Raw genomic sequence first — 27,377 nt, 5'->3', positions numbered from 1 at the left:
AACTTGCTTGATAAGAACATTGCTCCCCCGTGAGGACATGCAACTGGGGCTCCACACACCCCACGGGAGACGGCAGGAGCACTATTAGGAGTGGGCCGGGTGGAAGTGTTAGGAGAAGCGCAGTCAGGGCTGTAGAAGATGTCTCTCCTGGTGAGTGGCTGTGACTCACAGCACAAGTCATATTTTCCAGTACTGGCAAGAAGATAAAAAGCAGGGGAAATATTATGAGGCACTAGATTCACATCAACATGTTAACATCTGAAAATCAAGTGGCCTTTTCTTCACTGATGCCCTAGGCACAGTTCCTCCCCCAGTGCATAGAGTTGATGTGTTTCTGCTTAGAGTGCTGTGCCCCTCCCCTTACCCTGGGCTTTCCGACTATGCATGGGAACGGATCCTCACAGCTGTGACCTAAGCTTTTTCCTAACAAACCAGCACACCAGCACTTCCCTTTAAAACTTATTGTTCCATATGTATGGACATGGGTTTTTCTGGAGCTGTTATATATTGGAGATTCTAGATGTTGGAGATCATGTGGCCTCATGGGGGACTGTTCTTTGCACATTAAGTGAAACGACTGAGTGCTGGAGAAGCTCAGACCCAGTAACTTGCTATGGCCAGCATTTCCCCTCCTATCTGTTCTCACAGCTGCTACCAAATTGTGTCCTCTACTTAACCCAGCCAGTTTGGTAGAGCCACAAAGTTGGTGGGAATTTGGGTCCTATATTTTAGGGAGTAAAAATAAAACTGTCAGAGAGGAGGTTATTTAACATAATGATTACACAGGCCCTGGGGTCAGGCTGACCTCTGTTCAAATCTTTCTGGCTATGTGGCTGTTGGCTATGGGAGAATCTCTTAACCATTTTCAAGCCTTTGCTTCCGTATCTGTAAAATGGAGATAATGCCTACTTTCAAAGAACTTGTAAAAGGGTCATGGCACGAGATATTTAAAGCACTTTCAGTATAATGGCTGGCCCTTAGAAAATTCTCATCAAACGTGAGCTGTTACTAGCATCACTTTCCTAGGGACACTTAAGGAAAGCTTCCAAGCCATTTCTTTTCCCAAATAAATTGACCCTAAGCTGCTTTGATCAAATTGGCCACTTCTTTAGTATTATTTAGATACAAATTACATGATTTATACATGTGGTCTATTCTAAAAGCTCCCTGTTACCCAGTTTTGCTTAAGCCCAACCAGGTATTCTGAAAACTGAATGTTCAGTAGTTGACGTTTGTAATCCATTTGGAGACATGTAGACATGCCCTTATTTAGAGATCACTGATAATAATGAACACTTATATTGTCAAGTTTAGGTTAAGAGAAAGTTTTGTCTTCATCTTTTTCATAATTAGCTTTCACCAGGAAAGATTATTCTAACTTCGCTATCAAAGATAGATTACTGCTCTCCGCAAAAAGATATTTTTCAGCACTTCTTTGATTAAACTTGTCAAAGGAATGGTACAAGGGTTTCTAGCAAAGCAAGAGAACGTCAGGGGGCACCATGGAAAGATGGCTGAGGAGGAGCTGGGACACGAAGGTCCAGCTTTGCCACTGCTTTGCTTTGGGAAATTACTGTCCTCATCTGTTGAATCGGGGTTGATGGAGCACCCCCAGAGTCCCTTCCTGCTCAGAACTCCTGAGAGTCATAGCCCTGTTCCTGTCATTGCCACTGGGAGTCACCTGCAATCTGCAGCCCTCACACCAGCCCCCTGCACTTTGTGCTCCTGGCCTTGCCCTTACTTTATCATTCTAGCTTGTGTTGGAAGATAAGCCAAACCTTCAGTGGTTTCAAGAGGGTTTATGTAGAGTTCTCCCTGGAGATAGAGGAAGGCTCTGCATGGCAGTTTGAGGTAGTGGCAGTCAGATTTGAAAAGGAGTACAGGTGACACTCGATTTGCACAGCTCCAACGTGCACAGATTTCAGAGTAGTTAAATAATACCAGACCCCCAATAACATGTTTCAGATTTAGGACATCAGTGTTTTAACTGTGAATAATTGCATAAAGTAGGGGCTTTGCTGCTAGCTCTTCAGTCCACAAACCGCTACGTAAATAACAGATGTGCAGCGTGATCAGTGACCAATCACATCACTTTTTTTCAGCATCTCTGTGATGGGTCTCTGCCTAGCTGCTGCTCAGTTCAAGCACAGACTGAAAATGTGTTGTCACCGCGTCTCTCCGTGACCATACCCATGACATGACCCAAAAACAGATCGCTGAAAGAAGGAACTAGCCAACAAAGATGAAAGTGCAGCAAAGAAATGAAGAGTGATCATGCAGAAGTGAAGTCTGAATTGAGTGTAAATGGGGTTAGAGGAGAAAACAGCCCACCGTGGGCAAGGGGACGGTGCTGCCTTCGAGAGGCTCTGGATAGGTCGCCAGAGGAAGTCAGTGCAAGTTTATTGAAATAAAGAAAGTGGTTGTGGCCAAAAGGATGAAATGTCACAGCGGAAGTGGTGCCAGCAAAAAACTGCACATTCACTAAAGGAACTGTGGGGATATCTTATGACATTGGAAGTACAGAAGATGAACTGTTGGAAGCTGATCCAACCTTTGGAGTTTATAATTCACTAGGGCATAGAAAAGATTTTCATTTTGCTTAGGAGCTGGATTATTGCAAGTCATCTTTCTGAATTTTTTATTCAAGGAAAGAATTTTAAACACTACCCAAAGAAATTCTCTAGTGGGTGCTTTTATAATATAAATACTCCTGTTTTAAAATGTAGGTTTTGTTATTGTTCAGGTAGGATGAGGCCAACAGATCAACAGATGTCATTGAAAAGCTAGTTGCCAGGAGGAGGGGGCACGCCACAGCAAGCAGGACCCCGGGGGAAGAGCAGCGTTGGTCAGGAGGCAGAGAGAGCCCAGGGAGAATGTGGGCAGGAGCCTTCATTGTGGTTTCTGTGGGAGGAATGGGTGAGGCAGGGTAGGCAGGTTTGGCTAGTTTGAGCGATTTCAGGGCGGTCCGGGGCCTAGGGGTAGTCCCTACTTGTCTGGTACCTGGCCCTGGAATGAGAGGGCGGGTGGACAGTGGTCCAGAATGTTAGAGCGGGATAAAAGAGATGGGGGGGGTGGTACGGGCTCTGGGTTGGTTTGCACATGAAAAGTGGAATCCTAGCCGAGTCGCTGGCTGTCTCTCCAGGGTCAGCCAGGCTCTAGACATCAAAGCATCAGAAATACAGAAAACAGCAAGGCGTGATAAATACAACTCCCCACTTTCAAGCAGTCTTGTAAGTTTCCATGTGAAATCCAGTTTAAGTTCCTAAAATGACCCATAAGGCCTTAGCATGATCCAGCCCTCTGCTGTGAACTTGACTCTTTCCCAGCCTCTCACCCACCCCTCTGTCGTGCTGGGTTCCTCGCAGTTCCCTGAACACAGCAGGCGTGTGTCCCACTGCAGGGGCCCATGGGACTGTTCCCTCAGCTTGGAATGCTTCCCTCAGCTATCAACTTGGCTCACTTTCTGTCTCCTTCAGGCATTTCTCTGTCACTTTCTCCATGAAACCTACTCTAACCACTGCTGACCGCCAGCAGTAAGCCACCCCTGACCCCTCACCCTGCCCCACAGTTTTTACATAGCACATCACTTTCAACACTCATATCATTTGCTTATTTATTATGCCTGTTTATTGTTTGTCCCTCCACCACTACACTGCAAGGGGTTTTTATCTACTTCATGGCGTACTCTAAGCAATTAAAAACAGTGTCTGGCACAGAGTAGGTACTTGGGAAATATTTGTGGAATAATGACATTATTCTTCTGAAAGTGGAACTCTCCAGTCTTTTAAGGACACGTAAGACATGTGAGGTTAATGTCTGCAACGATGTCCAACATGGGAATACAGTTGTGTTCTTACTGTGTTCGTCAAATACTGAGGCTTAGTGGTCTAAAGGAAACACGGTGCTGAGATTCTTGTTTAGCAGCCTATAATTCAGCCAGACCGATGAGAGACAAGAAGTTTCGTCACCTTTTCTGAATTCTGGTCTCTGCATATCGAGTTTCTCATGCTAATAGCACAGCTACACAAGTAAAGGGCTATTGACTTTTTGCACAGAGCAATTTATTCTACCTGATTTTGTTCATTGTGGCTCCCTTGTTGTTAGTTTCGCTTGAAGGGTTTCTTTTCACTATCAAAACCCACAAAGCTGTGCCCTTCACTTCTCTTGGAAGATTCACCTCCCATTCTTTCCTAGAAGTAGCTCTGTGGCCAAAGGTTTTCAGGAACACCCTGGACCAAGGAGTGACTGACCCTTGCCCAGAGAGTCCTGAATAAGTGTGGCTGCCTCAGGTGTTACTGGCGTGTGAGTTCGAGCCACATGTTAAGAAGAAAATGTCACAATCAGGCCAAAACGTATTATTTTTCTGGAACATGGCTTTGAGAAGGCAGGAAGTGATTCAAGCAGTGTAAAAGGTGACATTGTTGATGCAGTCAGATGTTTAATGCTGTTAAGAAATTATTGAAGAGATTTCGGTATGAAATGGTATTGTGGTTTTTCGTTTATTTTTGTTTGTTTTTGAAGAGTCCTTATCTTTAACAGTTGCAAATGGAGGAGAAGATACGATGTGCGAGATTTGCAAGAGTGATGTAAAAGTTGGGAAGGTGGGTAAGGATAGAGATGAAACCAGATTGGCTAGGAGTTGTTATTGCTGAAGCTGGGCGATGGGTACGTGAGGTTTGTTATACTGTTGTTTCTATTTTTTATATATTGCCAATTTTCAATTAACATTTGTAAGATGTAGTTGTAATGGTTGGACAGTTTTTCTTGTTTCTGATTTTAAATGAGACTTTCGATATTTCATCATGAAGAATGATATTGGTTATTAGCTTAAAGGCTTTTCATGTTAAGAAACTACCCTTCTGCCCGGCCTGCATGGCTCAGCGGTTGAGCATCGGCCTAGGGTCCAAGTGATCAGGGTTCGATTCCCGGTCAGGGCACATGCCCCGGCTGAGGGCTTGATCTCCAGTTGGGGCCGTGCAGGAGGCAGCCGATCAATGACTCTCTCATCATTGATGTTTTTTTTTTCTCTCTCTCTCTCCTTTCCTTTCTCTGAAATCAATAAAAATATATTTAAAGAAAAAAAAGAAACTACCCTTCTGTTCCTAATTGTTTAAGCCAAAAGTGGAGACTGAAGAACAGTAAGTGCATTATCAACATCATGAGACTACTATATGTTTTTCTTTCTTTTTTTTTTAATTTTAGAGGACTTTTATTAAAGCTGAGGACAATGAAACAAGGAAGGTCCTAGGATAACAAAAGGAAGGACTAGGTGGAGAAATGAGCCTAGGCTGGGCTGCTTTAGCTCACTGGGAAGCCAGAGAAAAGGAGAGCTTAGGGACTGGTTCTGGGGTTTGCCTGGGACAAACTGCCACTGCCCATTGCTGCTCTGGTTGCAAGCCTTGTGGGGTCCCTTAGAGTTTAGGAGATCCATGCCTATGGAGGGGGAGGGGGAGGGGGGGGGAAAGATTAGGGTGTGTTCCCAGAAGGGAGAGAGCTCGCTGGGACCTTCTTTGTTTTTTGTATTTTTATTGGTTTTTAGAGAGAGAAGAAGGGAAAGGGAGAGAGGAGAGAGAAAGAGAAACATATGTGAGAGCAGAACATCGATTGGCTGCCTTCTGCATGCCCCCCACTGGGGATCAAGCCTGCAACCTGGCCATGTGCCCTGACAGGAATTGAACCAGTAACCTTCTGGTGTACGGGACTACACCCAACCAACTGAGCCATAACCAACAAGGCGGGACCTTCGTTTTGAGGGGTTTTAAAGACTGGGTGTTTAGGGGAGATCTTAGGGAAGGATCTTAATAGAATATTCATCAGTTTTATGCTGATGTGCCAAAATGAGATTTCTTCTCTTAACTTCATCTGTCCTTGGGTGTGGCTGGAAAATGGCACTGTATCTGTTTTTCTTATTGGACCTGTTGCTGTGATGAAACCTTTTTCCTATTAATAGTAAATACCTCTTGCATTTTGCAGAAACTCCTACACATAGTTATCCTTTCACTTATCAGATACTTACTGAGCAGCGCGTAGTAAGTGCCAGCCCACTGCGGGCACGGGGGCATAGCAAGGAAGGAGACAGCTGGGTCCTTGCTGGCCTGAAGCCCAGTTCTAGTTGAAAAGATAGACCATAAGCACATGAGTAAATGAGCGCGTTCAGGGGACGGTGAGGCTGTCTCTGGCTTTCCCGCTGCCGCGGAATCGGGTCCAGAGCCCAGGCACGGTGAGGGGAACGTGGTGTGAAGTGCTGCCACCTTCTTCCCTTTGGTGGGACTGCGCCCCGTTCGCCCCGTCAGCTTCCCGGTTCATGAGTATTCATTCCAGCGTCTGGCAAGGGCTGGGCGTTAGAATTAGTTTTGGAGGCTGTTTTAAGTTCCCTTCCTTTCCTGTTTCTTTCTATGGATTTAGGTGCAGAGTTCAGAGAGGTGGTCTCCAAGTGCCTTGACGCAGACACCGCCTGCACAATGGTCTAACCTGTGTTAATTATCCTGTTAATAATCTCACTGCTTAACTGTTTAAAAACAAAGCCACCTAGGAAATTAAAAATAAATAACAACCAGAGCGACCGAGCACCTGTTCTGTGCTCATTCAAGTCTCACAACTAGCTTGGGTGGCACTGCTCTTACCGCACCTGACAGGAGAAACTGTGGGCCGAAGAGAGGAAATGCTGGGTTCAAAGCTACACTGGAAGCCTTTGGAGGAGCTGGGATTTGAACCCAGGTAGCTTCTCTCCAGAGGCTGAATTTTTACCAGAATCCCATAGGCCTGTTTTTAATGCGGTCTCTAAGGTTGATGGTTGCCGTCACGGTGCTCTTTTCTGTGTGTTCCAGGTTTTGCTGATCTTTGCCAAGGAGGATAGTCAGAGTGATGGATTCTGGTGGGCCTGTGACAGAGCCGGTTACAGATGCAACATCACCCGGACCCCAGAGTCCGCCCTGGAATGCTTTCTAGATAAACATCACGAAATTATTGTGATCGATCACAGACAAGCTCGAAACTTTGATGCAGAAGCTGTGTGCAGGTAGCTTCCTTAATTTGATATGCTTGGTAAATGTCCACTTAGCCTAAAATGAAATTCATTTGTAGGTGTCTTAGTTCCATCCCAAGTATTTCTAAAATGCGTGTTGATGTTCCTAAGCAGTATATTCAGATCTCTGTGACGAAAGCCGTCACTCCTATAGATTTATCTCACCTTTTCTATTTTCTTACATTGAAGTTCCAATGAATGTGGAAGTGTGAGCTGGGCGCCACTGAAAACTGCGGGGTATTTTCCCCGAGTATTGCTCATAGTTCACAAAAAAAGCATTAAAATTCACACAGTTCTTATTATATAGATATGGTTTGGATGCAAACCAGATACTTTAATTTCAATTATTCTGCCCCAAAATGAGCATCAGAAATGTGTGAAATATACATTTCTCCCTGCCTGACACAGATGGGTGGATCCTACAGCAGGCACAGGGCGAAGGCAGCCACTGTGCAGCTGAAGAAAATCCTCCAGGGATCCAGAGCCCCACTTGTTTACAGAAACCTCGCGCTCTGGGGAGGAAACGCCTGCCTGTTCATAAATAAACCCGGTCCTCAGAGTTCGCTCTGGATGAACCGATCTATTTAGCAGACGTGGAATGCTTTGAAGCTGGACAGGAAGAGGTCGCTAATTAAATGCTAGGCCAGGACAGACTCCAGTTACATATGGAGCTGGAATTTTCTTGAAAATAGTAAATGAAATGCAAGGTAGGAAGGAGCATGGCTTCTTAGAGCCCTTGGTACCCTGATGAGAAGTGAAGGGATTAAGAGAAGTTTCTCGTCACAGGCATCGCTTTGCTACTCTGACAGTTTTCAGTTTCCCAAAGAAGACTTTTTCTTGAGGAACCTTTTTTAAAATGTCTTACTGGTCTCAAGTAAGTTTATCTTCCTGCATAGGAATATTTGCCTATTTATTATGTATATTAATAAATAAAATGTATCATAAGATATTAGGATATTTTTAGTGGTTAGAAACATTTTTCCTTTTTAAATGGTTCTCAGGGTAGAATTGGGTCTTTATAATGAAGTATGTCTACTTTCACTTGGTCTGGACTGATTTTAATGACATGATTTTGTGGTAGAAATACCACAGTCCTTGGTGCATGGATAGAATGGTTTAAGACAAGCTCCAAATGTAAAAAGAAGAAATTAATCGGAAGAATTCTTTTAATTCAGGCAAAGACCCATTTTAGCAGATAAGCTTTACAATCTTCCTGAATATAAAGAAATGGAGATCTGTTTCCTAATAAGTGTCTGTCTGTCTTAGCGGCACAGAAAACAGTGTGGGGCTGGGCAGTGCCAAAACCAGGTACATACCTGCTGGTGTGCTTACTGACTGTCACTGGTCACTTTGAGGATGGCCCTGTTCCTGAATGCGTCACTGCCAGGACATGTCCCTAAGATGAGCTGGGGACATGCTCCCAGCAATTATGCATCTGTGGTCCAAGATCCCTGGCTTTTGAGCTAGGCTGGATCCTAGCTTCACACACTTCCTTGGACCCCTGCCCGGTCTGTCCCCAGGGTCCCCCTTAGTCCTCTCAGCCAGGAAGAGGCCCAGGCCCCTCTGACCACGCCAGTTCCTTCCCCGAAATGAGAAAGAAGAGGTGAGCCGCAGGAAGCAACCCCCAAACCTGAAGCCAGTCCCAAAAGAAGCTGAGTGTGTGATCCAGCCCAGTTATGTTCCTAACAGTATTTGAGCCTCTTGCCTAAGGCCCGCCCCTTTGAACACATCCCAGAAGTGTGCTCTTGACACCTCATTGGGGAGGAAGATGCTGAAGAAGGCGAGAAGTGCTTAGAGTTTCCTTAGAGATTAGAGCTCACCTCTGTCACTGCCTTCCTTTCATTAGGTGCTAACTGGTATTTCTGCTGAGAATCCAGTAGGCTCCTACATAGAGAATACATGTAGCTTCACTTTACCTTCTCCGTGTGCTGCATGGGAGTCGTCTGTGCTCACCTTGGAGGGCTATTGACTTATCCCTCCTGCTCACAGGGATTTGAGGCACAGTCTGCAAAGGTATCTGTCATTCAGCTATTCCTGCACCAGGGGAACCTTCACTTCCCAGGAAGACAGCAGCTGGCCACTTTCTCCCACCTTCCCCCAACACAGAGGGGAGTCTCAAGTTTTTTGAGAAAGGTCAGGAAATTCTGGAGCTGAAGAAGATGAAACAGTATGAGCCGGCTGTCCCTGGGGGAGCAGTTGTGCAAACATGTTGATGTGGAGAGGATCTGACATCCCAGGAGCTAGAAAGAGAAACGAATACATGTTGTTTCACAAATTATTCGGAGCACCCTGAGCCTTCTGTTCTTGGAGATGGCAGTTCTCTTGTGAGGCACCTCAAAACAAGCAGAGGCCAGACCAAGGAGATGGGTCAGAACAAGCACGCTTATTTGTGCTAAGATTTGAGTATGTGTCACTTTATTAAAAGTTCACCCATTTCATGACCCCTGACCAGAATAATACGGAATTGGAACTGCAGCATTCCCAGCACGTTTTCTGAGAAGTTTACATCCTTACATGTTCTGATCCTGTTGAATTCTTGGGGAATAAACTGTATACAGGTGGTCACAGCGGTGACAGTTGCCGTATTGCAACATTTTTCAGCCCCGGTTGGTGACCCCGTTGTTTAAAGTATTTGAGGACAAACAGCAGTGCAACTGGAAAGTTGGGGTGGGTCTGTGTACCATTTGATACACTTTAACCTGCATGTGTATATCCAGCTGCCAGCGAGTGCTTTCATTTCTATCCTAAGGTCAACTTTCTGAACTATCTACTACTTTAAAAGAAAAAGCGATCCAACCCAATTACCTCCCAAGTACAAATTGATAACTAGAGAATTGTAGGACTGCCAATTTTTTTTTTGCAGAGTGGAATTTCAATCAGAAAACATGAAATTTAAGTGGGATTTGCCTGTTTTTGAAGTAGAAAATTGGCAGATCTGACCTATTGGATAATTGCCTGGAAGTTAAAAAAAAATTTCCTTTTTTTTTTTTTTTCTTTTAAATAACACAAAGAGATTGTCCTGATCCACAAGGGTGTCTTCCTTTATTGTCTTCCATACGTTTTCTGGCTTGTTTAGTTTTTTGTTGTTTTTTAGTTTAATAGACTTTATTAGAGAAGTTTCAGGTTGATAGAAAAGCTGTGCAGACAGTAGAGAGAGTTCCCACAGGTCCCATATACCCCTCCCCTCCAGGTCCCTCATTGTCAACACCTTACATCCACATGGTACTTTGTTACAAAGTTCTTCAATTACAGGTAACATTCAATATTGTGTTCATTTCAGGTGTGCGGCATAGTGTGCACCTGACTTGTTCTTTAGACGAAGATTTGATTTTGTGCCATTTTCAGTGTGAAGCGGTTCACCTTGGTTTCATGTAGCAAAGCCCGGGTCACCTGGTTTGACTTGGCACCTTCTCGTTGCAGGTCGATCCGGGCCACGAATCTCTCAGAGCACACGGTGATCCTCGCGGTGGTTTCACAAGCGTAAGCGCACCTCCCACCCCTGCTGGAAACAGTCCCCTTCTTTCTGAGACATTTGTCTGATGTCATCCAGTCTTGGAGCTGGCAAAACAATGGCCATGTCCTTGGTTGGCCCTAGAGCATCAACCTTAGATCTTGCTTTGGGGGTTTTCTTTGTTTTGCAAGTTTCTGGAAATATTTAGATTTTCTCTCTAGCATATCTAATTGCTGCTGCCACATATTCATACACCTCAGGAAAAAAATGTTTACTTCATTATAAACTAGAGATGAATATAAAATCTGTGGAGGAGGAGATCTGGAGAGAACATGACTCTGGCTTATCTTTTTTCTTTAAAGAAAAGATATGAGAAAGAAAGAAAAAAAGAGATGGGAGAGAAAAAAAAGAGAGATGGGAGAATGCTTGTTTTTCACTTAAGAGGAAACAATTTGGCAGGGTGAGAACAAGAGGCGCTAAGTCCACTGCAAGAATAGGGTTGTGAAGTTTATGTTTCTGAACAGTTCTGTGGCTAGAAGCAGGACTAGGATGCGTGCCAATTTGAAAGGCAGGAAAGAGGGACCAGGCCATAGGTACGAGATTGTGGGGTGAGAAACTGCTCTGCTGGATTTATTGTCTGAAATGGCCAGCACTTAGAATGAAAGATCTAGAAGGAAAAAGTTGTTTGTACAAGCTACAGTGGTTGGAATCTTTGCAAGTAACAAACATGTTATAGTCACGTAATGGCCTTCATCAGCTTCAGAGGGTAAGACCTTAATTAGGGCCTAGGATCTACTGGACATGGGCCCGTTATGGCAAACAGCATGGATTCTGCAAGGAAGGAGCTGACAAGCCAGCAACTCCGGAGGGTTTAGTTCCTCCCCCAGGCACACCGAGCCGCGGGAGAGTTGAAACTCTCCATTCCAGGGCCGTGCTGGTGCAGTGGGAAATCCTGGCTTCAAAATTTTGGCCTAATCCAACTCTACTTACCTGATACTCCTTGAGTCTCTTGTTAGGAGCTGTGTCTCTTCACTTTGATACCTGCCACAGTCTGTGGGGCAAGGAAAGTGAAGAAACTGTCCCCACTGGTTCCTTACCACTCCGCCTTCCCGGTGGGAGATGGGACCTCGAGGAGAATGAGTGGGGGCAGCTGAGATGTGCAGCAGTTCTTGTTCAGCCCTCTGGCCCGTGTTTTATCTTATGGGGACTCTGAGCTCCTGGACACGGATACTGGAAGTGTACCAGTCCGCACGGCGTTTTCCCCAAGCCCGGCTTATTCCATGGGCCCAAGAACAAAACAGTCTTTTTTTTCCCTACTTATACAGCAAAAATGTGTTCTTGTCCTTGACAAGTTATGGTTTGTTGTGGCTTATTATTATTTTTCACCTCCCCCCCATGTTTTAATAAAATATTTCATATATGGAGAGAGGGGTAATATAAATGAATGCTGAGTCTGTGCCACTCAGCTTGTGAAACAGAACATTATTAATATCTCTAGAAGCCACTTTGTGCCTGTCCTCATTTATCAGGCAGCTGAGGGGAGCCTCGAGCTCCAGAGGAGAAAAAGGGATTCAGGGAAGACCCCTTCTCCATGTGGGGCGGGGCCAGCTGCAGGCGATGCCCCAGGCGAGCACTGGGATGTCTCTTCCTGCTTCCTGTCGGCTCCCCCCAAACCCCTCTATTCCATGTTTCTTCCCTGTTTTCCAAGGTGCATACTCCGTGTTACCTGCTGGCTGTCCCAGGGAAACCTTTTCTCTGTCATGACGTGACAGAGCAGCATGTCTTTGTGATAAGCCACACCCCCCACCTTGTGCTCAGACTGAAGTCCTGAGACCGAGCTGTAGGCTCAGAATACGAAACCTTCCCATGAAATGAGTGACGATCGTCAGTTTTTGGTTTCTCTCCTTCCTTTCTAACTTGGCATTCCTGGTGACACGTCTTGCCCACTTGGCTATTGGCTGCGGCAGCTTAAATGCCTGTCGCCTTCCTCAGGTTGAGAGTTGGACCTCGCTAGGTCTTGGGGGTGGGGGTGGGGGGGAATTGTGCTTTTAGAAGGTTTGGGGATGGCAGAGAGGACAGCGGCCTCTGGGATGAGCATTGTCTTTCTATGGGACTGCTCCCCTACGCTCCTCCAGCTCTGACGGGCTGCCAGCGTTGGGGAGAGTGGCTCATGTGACCTGTGGCGACGCTCTCAGGCACACGCTGGAGTTTTCTCCTCACTGTCTTGTTCTTTTCTGTATCTGGAAGTCAGGCGTGGGAGTCTGGTCCTTGATGGCAGGCGAACCCTGTGGGCACATGCTGGTCAGGAAGTCACCCTGAGAGTCAACGCCACGCTTGCCTCATTGCCCTCTCTCCACGTTTCAGTGTGAGGGACCCTGGTTTGTATCTGCTGAGTGACCACGTTTTCTGCTTTGGTGCAGATCAGGCGACCATGAAGAGGCCTCAGTCCTCCCGCTTCTGCACGCAGGCTTCAACAGGGTACGTAGACGATGGGCAGCACCTCCCTCGGGTGCAGGCATCTTATCCTTAGCTCTCCCGTGGCAGCAAAGGCCAGTATCCATGGATAACCGCCGAGGGCACGAAGCCCAGGACACTGAAGGAAGAAAGGAACTGTTCTCGTGAGATGGTAACAGGCAACTGCTAGTCAAGCTTCTTTCCTTTTTCTCTCATAACTTCATATATCTTAGCTATAGATATGTAATGACATAAAAACACATTATATCCGGTCAAAATTCTGCAGTCCCAAAGTTATCTCATTGAAATCAGTCCGTTTGGCTAGATTCGGTGTGTGTACGATTGCATGCGGGTGAGTCCACTGAGTGGGCCCAGGGCCCGGGTTCGTCTGGGCCTGTCCAGCGTGTGCCTCAGGTACAGGCCCAGGATGGCCATAGCATCCCATGGACTCCTGGTTTAAATCATAAAGTCTCTGAGTGACTGCATGAATTATCTGCTACTCAGCTTGAAAATGCAGATCGATCACTCCAAGGAGACGCACCAACCAACCGGATAACCAGACGCTCCTGGTATCTCCAGGTCTTTTGAGAAGGGTCACCTGCATCTCAAATGGATGATGTCGTACACCCTGTTCTTTCAGAAATAAGATGCCGCCTGTGCCTTGTGAGCTACGAAAATTCCTTTGGGTGCTTTAAGTAACGGCACATTGTAACTCCTGGTTTAAAAAAAAAATCCCATTTTTGTTGTAGACCATGGAGAAGCAGAAATGTCTGTGTGCCGCAGCTTTGAGCTTTGGTTGTTTCCTGCCAGGTGGAGCGAGGTGCTCTACACAGTATTCAAGCAGCACAGGGCTCACGTGTCCTAGACGTGAGTGTTCCCAGTCAGCGCCACTCGCCTAGCCCTCCCCGTGCCCAGCGTCACGCCTCTCGGAGGCTGCCCTGGGTTCTGAAAGCTGCCTCCCAGGCTGTAGCGTGATGAGAACGCCTAGAGCAATGCCTCTGAGCTCTGAATGCAGAGCTGCAAAAGGAAAATTAGTAAAGAAGCCTGAGACTCCTTTTCTTTACTTACAAGGATCATTTTCTGAGAAATAACCTAAAATCATCCACAGGTGTCATAGATCTTCTGTTTAATGTTGACCACCCGCGGCGCCCCAGCCCAGCGTTGTCCTTGCCGCCTGAGGCAGCACCCCCCGGAGTGTGAGCACATAGGTTCCCCTCACCCCTCGGGCCTCATTGCTGAGGACAGCAGTGACACCCTGTGGGGGACATTCATGAGGACCCGGTGGGTGCTGTCGGGTGTCCATTCGGAGTTTCAGTTCAGTGCTCTAGCTCTGACTGGTGCAGAGATTGTCGTTTGGAGTGATCCTGGGATTGCATATCTCACAGAAAAGCTTAGGGGAAGAAGTGGCCCTCTTTGGGTGCAAATGCGATTGAGTAAGTTTAGGAGGAAGAAGGTCCGGTGATCCTTTTCGTGTGTTTTGTAACCTGTCCGTGCTGCTCTAGAAGGTTCCGTCGCCCTCTGTCTGGATACAGTGCCACTTTCTGTAGCCAGCCATGGAGAATAAAACCCGTGGGAGCATGAACCACGAGACCTGTCATGGGCACCTGGAGTTCTTTCATACTGGGCCTGAGCGGGGCTTTTTGCCAGTTAGGCCAGGGTGCCTCCAAATACTTTCCAAGGGAAGCACATTGCACCTACAAATGCTTTCCCTCCTGAGTTACTGTGATACAGACCAGGTGGCTGGTCTCCTTTTTTGGGCAAAATCTTGTCTTTGGCAACTCTGTACCCGAGCACCCTTCCAAGTATGCCAGCGGTTCTGCCTTCGGTGAGGTTATTTCCTGCCTCTGAGGTGTTTTGACTGTATGAAATCATCTGCTGAAACTCAGCCCTGTGCTGCTAGCTCACTGGCCAGTGCTTCAGCCTCTGGGTCCCTGAGTGGGGATCCAGCAACAAACTGTGCCGTGAAAGAGCCCACAGCAGCTCCCTTGAAGCTTCTAGCTATGCGGGAGTGGCCTCTGCATGATGCTCAGTCCACTCTGAGCCTGGTAGAAGCCAGTACCTTAGCAAAGGGTGATTGCAGCTGTTTTTATATCAGCCTTGTATCGCTCTTTTTCTAGTTGAAACTATGCTTTGCCAGTTGAACAAGTATTCGTGGAGCACTTACCATGTGTAACGCAATGTGCTGGGAGTGCCAGTCAGACACAGTTCCTCCCCGGAGAGGCTTCCTGGGGAAGAAATGGAGAGCTAAGATTTATTATTTGTCCAGGTCTATTCTGGGTGACTTACTTCATTCTCATCTACAAGCGAGAAATTAGATATTTTCTCCATTTTTACAGAGGAAGAAACAGGCTCAAAATGACTAAAGAGATTTCCAGAGCTCATACAGCAAGGTCAAGATGCCAGCTCCATGCTGGGTCCACTAAAGTAGTATTTCCCAAACCATCAGTGGAACACCAGTGTTCCAAAGCTTTAGCAAGTGTTCTTTGGCAAAAGGCTTCTGTGGTCAAATAATTTTGAGAACTCAGTGAAGGCTCTGTTCCCTCTCCCCACCCCTGAGAATGCTCAGCGCACATTAGCAGCATTGCACGTTGGGCACACTGAGTGACCCGAGGAGTTCTGTGCTGGAGAAACATGCCTGGACGTGGGGCCCGGGAATCTGAATTTTTATCCAAAGGCCCAGGTGATTTTTAGTATGTTGAAGTTTGAGGACCACTGCTTTTGATTCACTCAAATCATTTCAAAGATAGGGGTTAACTACAGTCTTGAAAATCTCTAGAAGACAAGACACTGGAATCTTCCTTTATCTTTAGTCTACAAAACACTTATTAAGGATCAATAATGTACAGAGGGCTCCAGTGTTTAGAAACCATCGCCTACAGACAGCTGTTTTTCACTGCAATGGGAGTTCTTAGACTTGAAGAAAAGTGAAATATAAAAACTTATTTCTTATATATGAAAGTGAGAATATTGTATCACACACACACTGAAAGCCTGGGGGAAATAAACCAAAATTAATGACATCTGCAGCTTATGACGTTATCTCTAGCTTAGGACATTATCAGTGATTTGGTGAGTTTTCTTTATATTTTTCTGTATGTTATACACTTTAAAATTAATGTGTATTACTTTCATAATTAGATTTAGACAACAAAAGTTTACTTTTAAAGCTTCTGTCTTAAAAAACACACAACAAAAGTTTACTTTTAAAGCTTCTGTCTTAAAAACACACACCTAAATCTGTTTATTCCAACATTTTCAAAACTTTCCACAGATTGTTTTTTGTATCTTGGGAAGCATCAGCTAACAATGGTCATAGGCTGATATATAATCGTCACCCAGAAGCTCATCCTGAACCACGTTTAACTTTACCGAAGAAAGGGAACCTATTTCTGCTCTGTGTGTGTTCGTGGAGGAATCCCTCCCTTTCCTTCCTCCTTTCCAGCTTCACCTGCTGGGCAGGGCGTGGCACAGGAAAGATGGGCCTTCAAAGGTGCTCCCCAAGGAAAAGCCACTAGATAGTGGAAGTGTGTGTGTCAGAGAGACACAGACACGAGGGAAGAGAGTGCCGTGGGCACTCAGAAGATGAGGAAGGAAGCACGGAAGGGCCTCTTCCCTCGAAAGAGACCACTGGCCTGTGGCACACACCAAACATGTGCAGTGCTGGGTTTTAGAAGACTTTTCCTAGTGCGATGTGGAGCACAGGCGTTTCCTTAATTAACAGGATTGTGTTTCTTTTCCTGTCAGTGTTCATCATGAAGTTTCCCCCACCTTTGCTATAAAGGGAGTTAAGCGTACAATATTCCCTGTTCTGGGTTTCTCGTGCATTGAAACAAGCTTTTCAAACACCTTGACAACTGTTTTATTTCATTTTATCCACTACTTGTATTATGTAAGTTACTAGTGTAGGAAAACTGTTAAGCGTCTTTATTTGACCCTTGAAGAAGCAGTTGTGTATGCCTCATGTGTCATCTTCGCATTCCTTTCAGAGATTTATGGAGAATAGCAGCATCCTTGCTTGCTATAACGAACTGATTCAAATAGAGCACGGGGAAGTTCGCTCACAGTTCAAATTACGGTAAGTAGCCAAGTAAGACGGGGTGCAAGCTCACAGCTCGGGAGAAGAGCCCGTCTGTCACCCAGGGTCCTGTGTGCAGGTTCCTGGCTCAGTCACAGGGATTGTGAGGCCATTAAACATGTAACAGTAACTGGTAAACAGCAGAATCTAAACTGGGACTCTTTGTTATAATGAAATAAATTAGGAGCATTTCTTATTTTGACGTTATTTTCCACTATTTACAGCATTTTTAAAATTATATCTTGGGAAAAGTACTGTTTAATTTTTGTACAATTAGATGGAGATTAAGAATAGCTTTTCAGGATTACTTTCTACTTACTACTTTCAACATTTATAAATTCCTCCATGGATTGTTATGGATAGGGGAAAACCAATGGGTATATTTACTATGTTAACCGTAATAATTGCTACATAACCACGATAGCAATTTCATGAGGCCAGTTTGTGGGCTCCATGCAGGAGGTATCTTTAAAAAACTGATTTTAGGTCTCTGAACAGGTATAGAGTGCTTTCAAAGCAGGCTGTCTCTGGTGCTCCCTTCTGAATGGGATTGTCTGAGTGTCTGGCCAGAACTCTGGGCAGTGGGATGTTCTGCTTCTGGGGCATCTTGGAACGGCAGGGTCCTAGTTCATGCCTGGTTTGGCTCAGGCTCCACTCTTGCACACTCTCAGAACCCTGATGTTTTCATCTTGCCCCCTTCAAGCAGAGAAAGAGGAGGGGACAGAGGAGGCTCTACCCAACCTATGGCCCCTGGGAGGCCAGTCCCCAGCAGATCGAAACTGTAGGATGCCAGACAGTCGCTGGCTTGGCTTCTCTCTCTGGCCATCTGCAAGGTCAGGATGGTTTCAGTCTCAGCAGAAAGTAAGATAGCATCTCACTGTAATTATACTTCTTATCTTGACTATTTAATCTGTATTCAAAGGGGATGAAACCCTTTTTAAATTTAATTTTTCTCTGCCATTCTCAGTCCTGTGGAAGTAAAACATATTGGCATAAACCCATACAGGCCCGTTCTTCTGGGATTCACCCTGCTTTGGGTGGACACAGGGCTTTAAGAAATAAATTGTGGGGATAGATGGTCACTTTCTTAGGTGGGAAAGTATTTAAAAAGAATCTCAAGCAGTGGAAATTTAAGTATTTTAACAGTTTTTGGTGAGGATAGTGCCAGAGGCTTTTGAATATGTAAGTAATTAAATCCCTCGGTTTCTCTGTGTCCACATATTTGTTAGAGTAAGAGAACTTCATAGAATTTTTCAAGAAAATCACATTGCCTTTACTTCAGAAATTTATTATTTTTATTATTGTACATTAATTATTTCTATTCCTGGGGGTCTCTGCTGTTTTTAATTGAGGGTACAAAAGCTTGGTACTTTTTTTTTAAAAATGTTTTCAAAATGAATAGAATTGGAAAAAGAGGGATTTCATTTGGTTTAAATCTTTTAGTGTGTATTATCTGCAACAAAAATGAACAGATACCTTATTGCTTTGATAGGTAATTTCCTCGATTTATTTTAAACAACTCTTTGAGTTTCCTTGGGCAATGTTAAGCGTGATGGCAGGCGTCAGATGGCAGGAGGTGCCTGTGCACAGTGAGGGGCGAAGGCAGGGCTGGCAGTTTGAACCAACACCCCCAGCCAGCTAGCACGAGGGCTTGAAGGAAGGGCTTCTGGTTATTGCACTAGTGAGATCTGCTTAGAGCCAGGGCCCTGAAGACTTTTCTGGGTCTCACCGGACTCAGAACTTGGTGAATTTCTAAGTACCCAACACTATGTAAGTCCCATGACTTCTCACTCCTGACCGACTGGAGCTGCCTGGGGGAGTTGGACATAATGAAAATGCTAAAATTCTTATTATAGATCAGTGTGCAGCTGGTGAATGGACTTGCCTCAGGCAGGCAGTGGCCCCAGGAAGGTGGGTTTGCCTCCCACACCAGCTGCAGTTTGGCTGGTAAAAAGCCTCCTTCCTAGTCATGAGCGACCAGGAGAGCAGCCCCCATGGGGGAGGGGGGTGTATGGGGGGGCAAGCAAGGGTTCTCCACAGAGACAGCCAGAGGAGGGCCAAATCGTCATGTTCTCCCATTGCTTTTTGGCTGGTTCTGCCTCAACCATCTCCAATTCCCTTCCCCTTTTTGGAGGAGTGAGGTGTGTGCGTGGTTCGACTCTCCCTGGTTATATTAGGTCTGGGCCCAGCAGGTGGGGCACAGAGGCCCCGAACCATGGCCTTCCCCAGCTTCCTAGGGCATTCAAGGACCTCTAAAGCCTCTACCTGCACCCCAGAGGCAGGCAAGCGACTGTCACTCGCAGACTAGGAAAATAGGCTCTTCATTATAACAATGCCAGAATAATTATAGCCTAATTATATAATACTTTCCCCTGCAATTCCGCCCCCAGCTGCAGCTAAATCTGTGACATGACTGGCATTCTGCAAGGACAGTCTGTACTGCCAGGTGGTGGTGCATGTTGAAGGTACAGACTCCTGTCAGGCCTTCGTGTAGGGTAACCGTATTTACTTAGCTAAGGGGGAAAGTCAGGATCCTGTGATCAAACAAAAATTATTTGGTTTTAGATTTCCATTTTATAGAATACCTTTTAAAAACAGGAGAACTTAACCTCACTTCTGAGTGCATTGGAGGAATTACTTTATGGAACAGAAGAATTTGTGCAATGGGGGATGTCCAGGGAAATAGGGACAAATGATGACCGTTTATATCTTATTCTTACACCTTTGTTGTGAAAAGAACTGTTATCCAAAGTACAGACAGGATTTATCTACTTATTGGGAGTTGAAGCTGATCAGTTTATACTAACGCAATACCAGCGATGTGTCATCCTTAGTCTGATCTGCTATCCAGGAGTTACACCCAAATCATCAAGTTTATTTCATTCCAAGTCTTAAGAAGGTAGCAGTCCTCAGTTTTAGAAACATCATTTTCTAAGAGACGGGCAAAACTCTGTGTTCCGCGGAACACTGCATCTCTCCAGTATTAACAGACGTTGACTGAGTGCTGTGGACACGTGCACGCGAGTGACCGCCTTTGTGTCCCAGGAGAAACCCAGCTGTGAAAGCTTAGAGCACAGACCCAGTGCACCACTGCCCAGGAAGGTGCCCGCCACGGCAAGTCCACGACCCGTGCTGGGGCCCTCCTCCCTCCCCGCCCCTCCCAGACCCCTGCTGGGACGTGGACTTGTGTTCAGACTCCTCTGTACAAGCCGCCACCTTGCACAGTCCTGCCCAGGTTCCAGGTGGCCTGCGTGTGTGTGTGTGTGTGTGTGTGTGTGTGTGTGTGTGTTTTGTTTGAGTAGATTCTGGAGTACCTTTGGTATGTAACCCGGCCACCTCAGCCACAGCTGACAGCGGAAAGCACAGAGCCAGGGAGACTCAACAGGATGGCTCACAGCTGCCCAGTGTGTGGGCGGGTATCCTGCTTCTCCGCCCGACGCGCTCTGCCCCGGGCATACACCACGGTGTTCTTTATAGACTTTGTGCCCGGTCTCTGTAATACTTGCCTTTCCCTCTGGACCTTCGCCTTAAGAAGGCGAGGGGGAAATTGTTATATCGCCTGCACTGCGGGGGTTTCCACACCAAGGTTACTTTTCCTGGTGCTACTTTTCCAAGTTTTCCAAAGTCTTAACCTGAAGGATACAAAAATATACATGAGGCACAGTTACAAGGTTACCGAGAAGAGAAAAGAAATAAAGCCAGGCCTCTTCTGCATTAATTATTCTATTAATAATAATTAATAGAAGCAATTAAATTCCCAAACTTGAGGAACACTGTTCAAGTCAGTTGCCTCGTTTTGCTGGAGGTTCTTAAATAGACCTGTCAGCCAAATTGGTTCAAAGCCTGGACTAGGCATTGCCGTCCGGGAGTGTTCGTCACGGGAAAACAGTCTTCTGTCCCTCCAGCGTCCTTTTACCTCCCCTGGTGATACGAATTTGCTTTGTCCTGTTGCCTTTATACTTTGGGAAGATCTTATACTCTGTGGATAATCATACGATGAATGTTTAATAGGTAAATTTTGGAGAGTGGAGCTAAGATCTTGTATAAAGGAGCCTCTTGAATTGACAGAAACAATAGTTCTCTGAAGTGCCTGGTTGCGTACCCAGCTGAGACGCACAGGTACTCTAAGGAAAAATACTTGGGCAAAAGTGGAGTTTATCATTTAATGTGTGTGAGAGGAATTTATCGCATAAAATGTGGTAGAGCTTAATTTTGCAGCCTCACAGTTAAGGAATTAGCCCACAGAGAGTGTGCTTTTGACACCTGACTCCTGGAGGACGGGCGCTTTCCTGCGGTGCCGAGTTGGGTCCTGCACCGGCGCCTGGGAAATATTTCCAGGACTCGCTTCTTCCTGAGAACAGCGCAGTAAGGGCTCTGGTAACAATACTGTCGTCCCCTTTTAGTCTTTCTTATTTTAAATGATTATGTTTACAAATGCAGAGATGCTCATAGGACAGTATACCGTTCAAATTAGGGAGCCTGGAGCAATTTAAATAAAACGTACTGCAGGCCTCGGGAGTCTCCGCCGAGCTAGGCGTACATTCTCCTGGGCTCGCCCACATCATAACTGCTTCCTCACCCTCCCGCACCGCGACTCAGTCTCTGCGACTGTAGGAACGTGTCTTTCGTCGGGCTAAAATCCTTCACCCCCCCCCCCCATACACATTACCTTGTTATTTATTCTATTTCAGTTCTTGGCTTGATATTTCAGGTATTATCATGAGAAAAGATAGATTATGATTCACTTTTCACCAACAACCTTTGAAAGCTTTAGAGAACAAAGAAATACTACTCTGGGATCTTACAAATAGCAACACACGCCATGTGCTGAATTATTTCATTGTCTCAAGCACTTTGAGAGACGTCTCACATAAACTGCCTGCTTTGATTCTTGTAACAGCCTGTAAAATATGTGGTGTTCTCATTCTATACATGAGCAGACAGAGCCAGCAAAGATAAAAAGTTGTCCAAGGTCCTCTAACTGGCAAAATATGGAACCAGATTTCACCCAGTTCTGCCCTAGGCCTTGCAAACAGTTCAAAACAGGATGGCAAAGTTCGGTGCCATTACGAGTGGAAAAAATGAATAACATATTAAGAGTGTGTTTTATAAAACATCAATCCAGCAAATCAACATCTTTTTTGTAAGGGGTAAGAAAGCCTTCACCGGTATTCTTGAAACAGCCAGGACAAATAGCAAAACTTTAGGAACTAGTTACATACTTGCTGTTAAATAGTAAGTAACATTGTATTTGGAGTTGCTCTAGATTTGGGAGATAGTTAAAATTCTTTCCAAGAAATCGAGAAATTGAAATGATTTCAAATATTCCAGATATACAACCAAGGTCACCAAAAAAACTGGCAGCGGGTGTGGTTGAAAACAAAGTACTATAAAGGCTTGTTTATTTGAGATCGCAAAAGAGAGGAGATAGTGTTTGTGTCTGTTGCAAAAGGCCAGGATACCTCAGCTCCAGTTTGGGCTTAAGTGGATTTTCTTCATTGATGGGAACTTGACTTCTGTTTCATTCACAGCGTGGTCAAGGAGAACATTGTTGGTGTAGAGCATAGGGACCTAGGGGACAGTCCTTTTACCTTTCTTCTCCTGCAACAGTAGTAGGGTTTCACTCAGCATATATGTGGTTCATTTCATGATCCGTGAAGATTTTGCTGGTTACGGTTCTTCTCTTTGTATCTTATGCATGGAAATATGTGCTACTGTTCATTCAGTTAGTTTGAAAGCCTAGGTTTTTGTTTTTTCTCAAAGCAATATCAGAAGGTACATGGCTTTAATGAATCTGAGGAACTGTTCACTTTGATAAGTTAACAGATGAAGCACTAATGGTTTTATAGCAGAACTAACATCGATGTTTTGCAACTTTCAGGGCCTGTAATTCAGTGTTTACGGCATTAGACCACTGTCATGAAGCCATAGAAATAACAAGCGATGAGCATGTGATTCAGGTATGAAAACACTTTTTATCTTTAGGTGTCAAAATAGAACCCTTTAAGTTTGCGCCACCTTTTCCCAAGCTCTTTCCCATAATTCTCACATTTTAGCACAATTTCTTTGGAGAAAACAACACCAAAATATTTAAAGAAAACTGATAGACTTAAGCTAAGAATTAGATATTCAATATGAATAAAAATGTATTTGGATCAGAGCCTGAGATTTCTTTAACAGAGACAGGGCAATTCTCTAGACCATCTGCGAAGACAGCATTTACACAGAAGTATGTCAGAATTGCAGAATAAATGCTTGTAAGTGCCTCTGGGAACAAAATATTTTCTTTATTTGTCAATTACAGTTGACATTGAATATTTTATATTAGTGTCAGGTGTACAACATAGTGGTTAGACATTTATATTGTTTACGAAGTGATCCCCCCATAAGTGTATTACCAACCTGGCACTGTACGTAGTTATTACAATATTATTGACTGTATTCCCTGTGCTGTACTTTACATCCCATCCCCGTGACTACTCTGTAACTACCAATCTGTACTTCTCAATTCCTTCACCTTTTTCACCCAGCTCCCCAACCACCCTCCCCTCTGGCAGCCACCGGTTTGTTCTCTGTATCAATGAGTCTGTTTCTTTTGGGAACAAAATATTTTCAAAGGTGTTCATTTATTTGCCTGTAGTTGGTATTCTAATAATAAAGTGCCCTAATATACTCAAGTTATCTTCCTAAGGAAATGTGTAGAGTAGACAAGCCTTTGTTGAAATTACATCATGTTATATTTATTGGAAAGTAAGACATTTATACTTAAAACAAACTCAGAAATGCAGGCTTTCCGCTCATGGGTGCAGTTGGCTTGCATAGTGGCATCGAGTGTGAAGAGCACTTACTCTCATCCGTAGAGACTGAAGTCAGTGTTCAACACAGTGGGCCCATGGCAGGCAGAGCCCCACATTTGCTCTCCTGCAAAACCCCTCCGCTGCGCACACAGACACCTGCTCACACCTGTGCACACTTGCTCTCATACCAGACCCATAACATCAGCACCCACCGTGCCTAGGCCCGGTCATCGTCATGTTCATGAGGTTATCTCATTTCCATTCATTGACCCTCTGAATGAGACATAAGTGCCCATAATACAGATGGGGAAACTGAGGTCAAGGAACGTATCCAAGGAAAACCCTGGTAATAAGTATCGGAACCGAAACACGTCGCCATATCTTTCTGACTCTGAAGCCTCTCCACCTGGTACCCTGTGTGGCTATACTTACGGGACTGTTTTTCTGGCTGTTCCTTGAAATGGATCTGAAAGCATCCTCGCATTGCTGCCTGTTGCTGGCCCAGGTCAGGGTCCCAGACCTCAGAGAGACCAGACCAAGCACACACCCCCCATCTCCCCCACCTGTGTCCAGAGTTGAGCAATCAGTTCTCTTCATAAAACACGTTTGCTGTGCACCTCCCTCTCTGCAGTGGGTAGCCGGGGGTGTCCTCAGTAAGAAGGAGAAGGGTCTCCCCACTTGTAACCTAACAGTGACACCTTTCGCAAGAGCCCGAGTTCTTCATTCCACGGTGAGCAACTGGTGGTTAGAAGTCCTGTGCCTCCGGGAGAGGGGACACGGTGATGCTGTAACATGATATTAATCACCGCCCAGCCTTTACTGGGAGCAGCAACAAACGGGCGGAGGACAGTGGGCCCCTGAGTGGGAGAGACTATACTGACTGCAGGTTTTTCTTGGGGACCCTTTCAGGCCCCTACCAGCCCTCTGAGGGCAAACTTAAAACCAGAGCAAGGAGGAGGAAGTTGCCTGGAGGATGTTGTATGCAAGGGGAAATGAAAATGACCTCTGTTCTATAGACTTTGAGGTGGTCCTGGATAGGCTATTCCTGCATCTTCCTCTGTGTCCCAGCAAGCAGCCTTCCGGGTTACAGCGTCCCCACACTGATCTGTGACCACTCCCCATTCACAGTATGTCAACCCAGCCTTGGAAAGGATGATGGGCTACCACAAGGGCGAGCTCCTGGGGAAGGAACTTGCGGAGCTGCCCAAAAGCGATAAGAACCGGGCAGACCTCCTGGACACCATCAACACATGCATCAGGAAGGGCAAGGTGGGTGAAACACACGGAGCAAACCCGCACACCCCTCCCCAGGGCGTTCTCAGTACTGGGTTTTATGTCATGTCTTTAAGGTTGGCTTCTTTAATAATGTTATAATTAAATGAAAAGTGTTTATGTTTACAAAATGAGTTAATTTTGGATATCAAGCAAATCTGGTATCATGGTGATATAGACTCTGGTGATTTTGTGTAAGGAAATGTCATCCTTTGCATGAACATACCCCACCTGTCATTGCTGGAAGAGCATTCCTACCTCTGAGCACAGTCCCCCCCATAGAGCTGTTGTGCGTTTTTTAGCTCATCCCGTGCCTGGGGGACTAGAAGCATTTAATTTCAGTATTCACACATAGGCCTGGTTTTCCTTTTCCTGTCCTCTGTACGCATCGCGGTTCAGTAGAGATGGATGGCTCACGTCTCCCCACTGCATCCGCTTGTCAGAGGCTCCCGCTCGTCCCGGTAGATGGAGGCAGTGGTGTAAATGCGGTGGGACCTCCCCTCCGGCCCTCCCCTCCGGAGGAGCACTGCTGCCGAGGCTGGAGCTGCTGTGCGTTTTCTCTTAAGCACTCAGAGTGCTTTCTCACATGTTATTGCCTTCGTCTTGCTTTCTCTGATGTGAAGTAGATAAGCATTGTTTTCATTTAATGGGGCACCATTGTACAAGAATAAAATAAGTTTGGATTATATATGATGGCCAAAATTAATTTTTAAAAAATTGGGGCAATGAGACTGAAAAAGAAACAACATTGCCAAGTTCTCCAAAGTAACTACCAACAGATACTGCCCCACATCTGGTGGCCCCACGTGCATCCCAGTTAGCCGCCTGTGGGAGAGACGGGGCAGGGAAGGCCGAGAGAAAAGGCCCAGGTTCTGATTTAACCGCTCCCTCCCAGAAATTGCGGAGGTGCCACAGGTCCCCCTTGAAGTCACCAGGTTCTTCATCCCAGCCAGTTCCCCAGGGTCCAGAGACAGCAGGAGTCTTCGTCCCCACCTTTGCCTCCTCCATGGAAACTGCTGGGTGCCAGACTAACCCAGAGAAGTCTTGGCTGGACGCCCCATAGGGTGTCAGGCTTCAGGGAGAGTTAAAAGGTACAAATTCATACGTACATCCTCCACTTTCTAATGTGGGCACATTAGTTAGGCTCTCTGAGCCTCAGTTGACCCGTCTGTAAATTAAGGATGATAGTAGCCAACTCAGGTTGTTGTGAAGATTTTGAGAAAGACCTCAGAAAAATCCCTTGACCCGGTGTCACTACACCCATAGGGCTGAGAGCAGGAAGTCCTCCCGCCGGCCAGCATCCTGGGACCCAGGAGGGGCAGCCTGGTGGATGCATTGGCCTTGCTGTGCTCGTGCGTTGTGACCATGAGCCCTACGTAGACAGCATCACAACGGGAGTGAGAATAGGGTTTTGTGGAATGTAATGGAAGCGTGTGGGAACTTATCCCTCGGCTTGATAAGACCCTCTGTGGGAGCAGATGGTGGCCTTCACAGAAGGATTTTAAGAGCTCTCTTTGTCCATGTAGGAGTGGCAAGGGGTTTACTACGCCAAACGGAAGTCTGGGGACAGCATCCAACAGCATGTGAAGATCACCCCAGTGATCGGCCAAGGCGGGTGAGAGCAAACTCTTGAACTCTTTTAGCTGAAGGGCCCACGTGGGCACATTGAAATGCCAGCATAGGCGTTAGACCCACAAATACACAGTATATACCGAGGACACCTCCACATGGCCAGCAACCACCCCCAGACATGGCTCTTCCTCCCTCTGTCTTCTGCTTCTGGGCTTTGTGAAGCACCCCAGTAGCCCACCTCCACCTGGTCACCTGTGGTCCCATCGCGCCCACTGCCTCTGAAGGAGCTCAGTTTCTAGGCCAGCCCCCTTCACATCAACAACAAAATAACTGGGAGCCAGCCTCCTCTCCTGAGGCACCGGCTAGGCGCTGGCTTTCTCCAGGCGGCCCGAGGCTTGCTCTGAAGCGGAAGAAAGCCTGGCGGTCTTGGCTACAGAGAGAAAGGTGTGTCTGATCCAAAGCTGAGGTGATCTGATTCCATTTCATCTCAGATTAGCAGAGAGGCCTATGCATTTGTGGAGAGATAAGGCAAGTATGCGATTCCTTTGCCTTGTTCCAGTTTAATTTTGTGCGGTTTCCAGAGCCCAGCGGGATCCCCTAGCAGCACATCGCTGAGGAGCCCCAGCAGCGGCCCCGTGGTGCGGGTTCGTAAGGGGCGCACCGTCGTGTGAGGCCTCGGAAAAAGAACAGGTGGCAGTTATCGTGCCAGTAACCAGAGAGTCCTGCCTGTGC

General features: G+C 46.0%; 1 protein-coding gene across 1 annotated transcript in view; it reads left to right on the top strand.

Annotated features, from left to right (window-relative positions):
* PDE8B (phosphodiesterase 8B) overlaps positions 1-27,377 on the top strand; it is a 175,562-nt gene that overhangs the window by 88,729 nt on the left and 59,456 nt on the right. The window contains exons 3-9 of the mRNA XM_081133703.1: positions 6,828-7,018; positions 10,445-10,504; positions 12,896-12,953; positions 16,916-17,004; positions 22,886-22,964; positions 24,930-25,070; positions 26,600-26,688. Of these exons, the coding sequence (XP_080989829.1) occupies positions 6,828-7,018; positions 10,445-10,504; positions 12,896-12,953; positions 16,916-17,004; positions 22,886-22,964; positions 24,930-25,070; positions 26,600-26,688 (707 nt within the window). The remainder of the gene's footprint in view (positions 1-6,827; positions 7,019-10,444; positions 10,505-12,895; positions 12,954-16,915; positions 17,005-22,885; positions 22,965-24,929; positions 25,071-26,599; positions 26,689-27,377) is intronic.

Source organism: Miniopterus schreibersii, assembly GCF_964146895.1.
Source record: "Miniopterus schreibersii genome assembly, chromosome: 3".
Taxonomy (NCBI): domain Eukaryota; kingdom Metazoa; phylum Chordata; class Mammalia; order Chiroptera; family Miniopteridae; genus Miniopterus; species Miniopterus schreibersii.
Note: the sequence above shows the minus strand (reverse complement) of the source record. Positions and strands in the feature narration are given on the sequence as shown.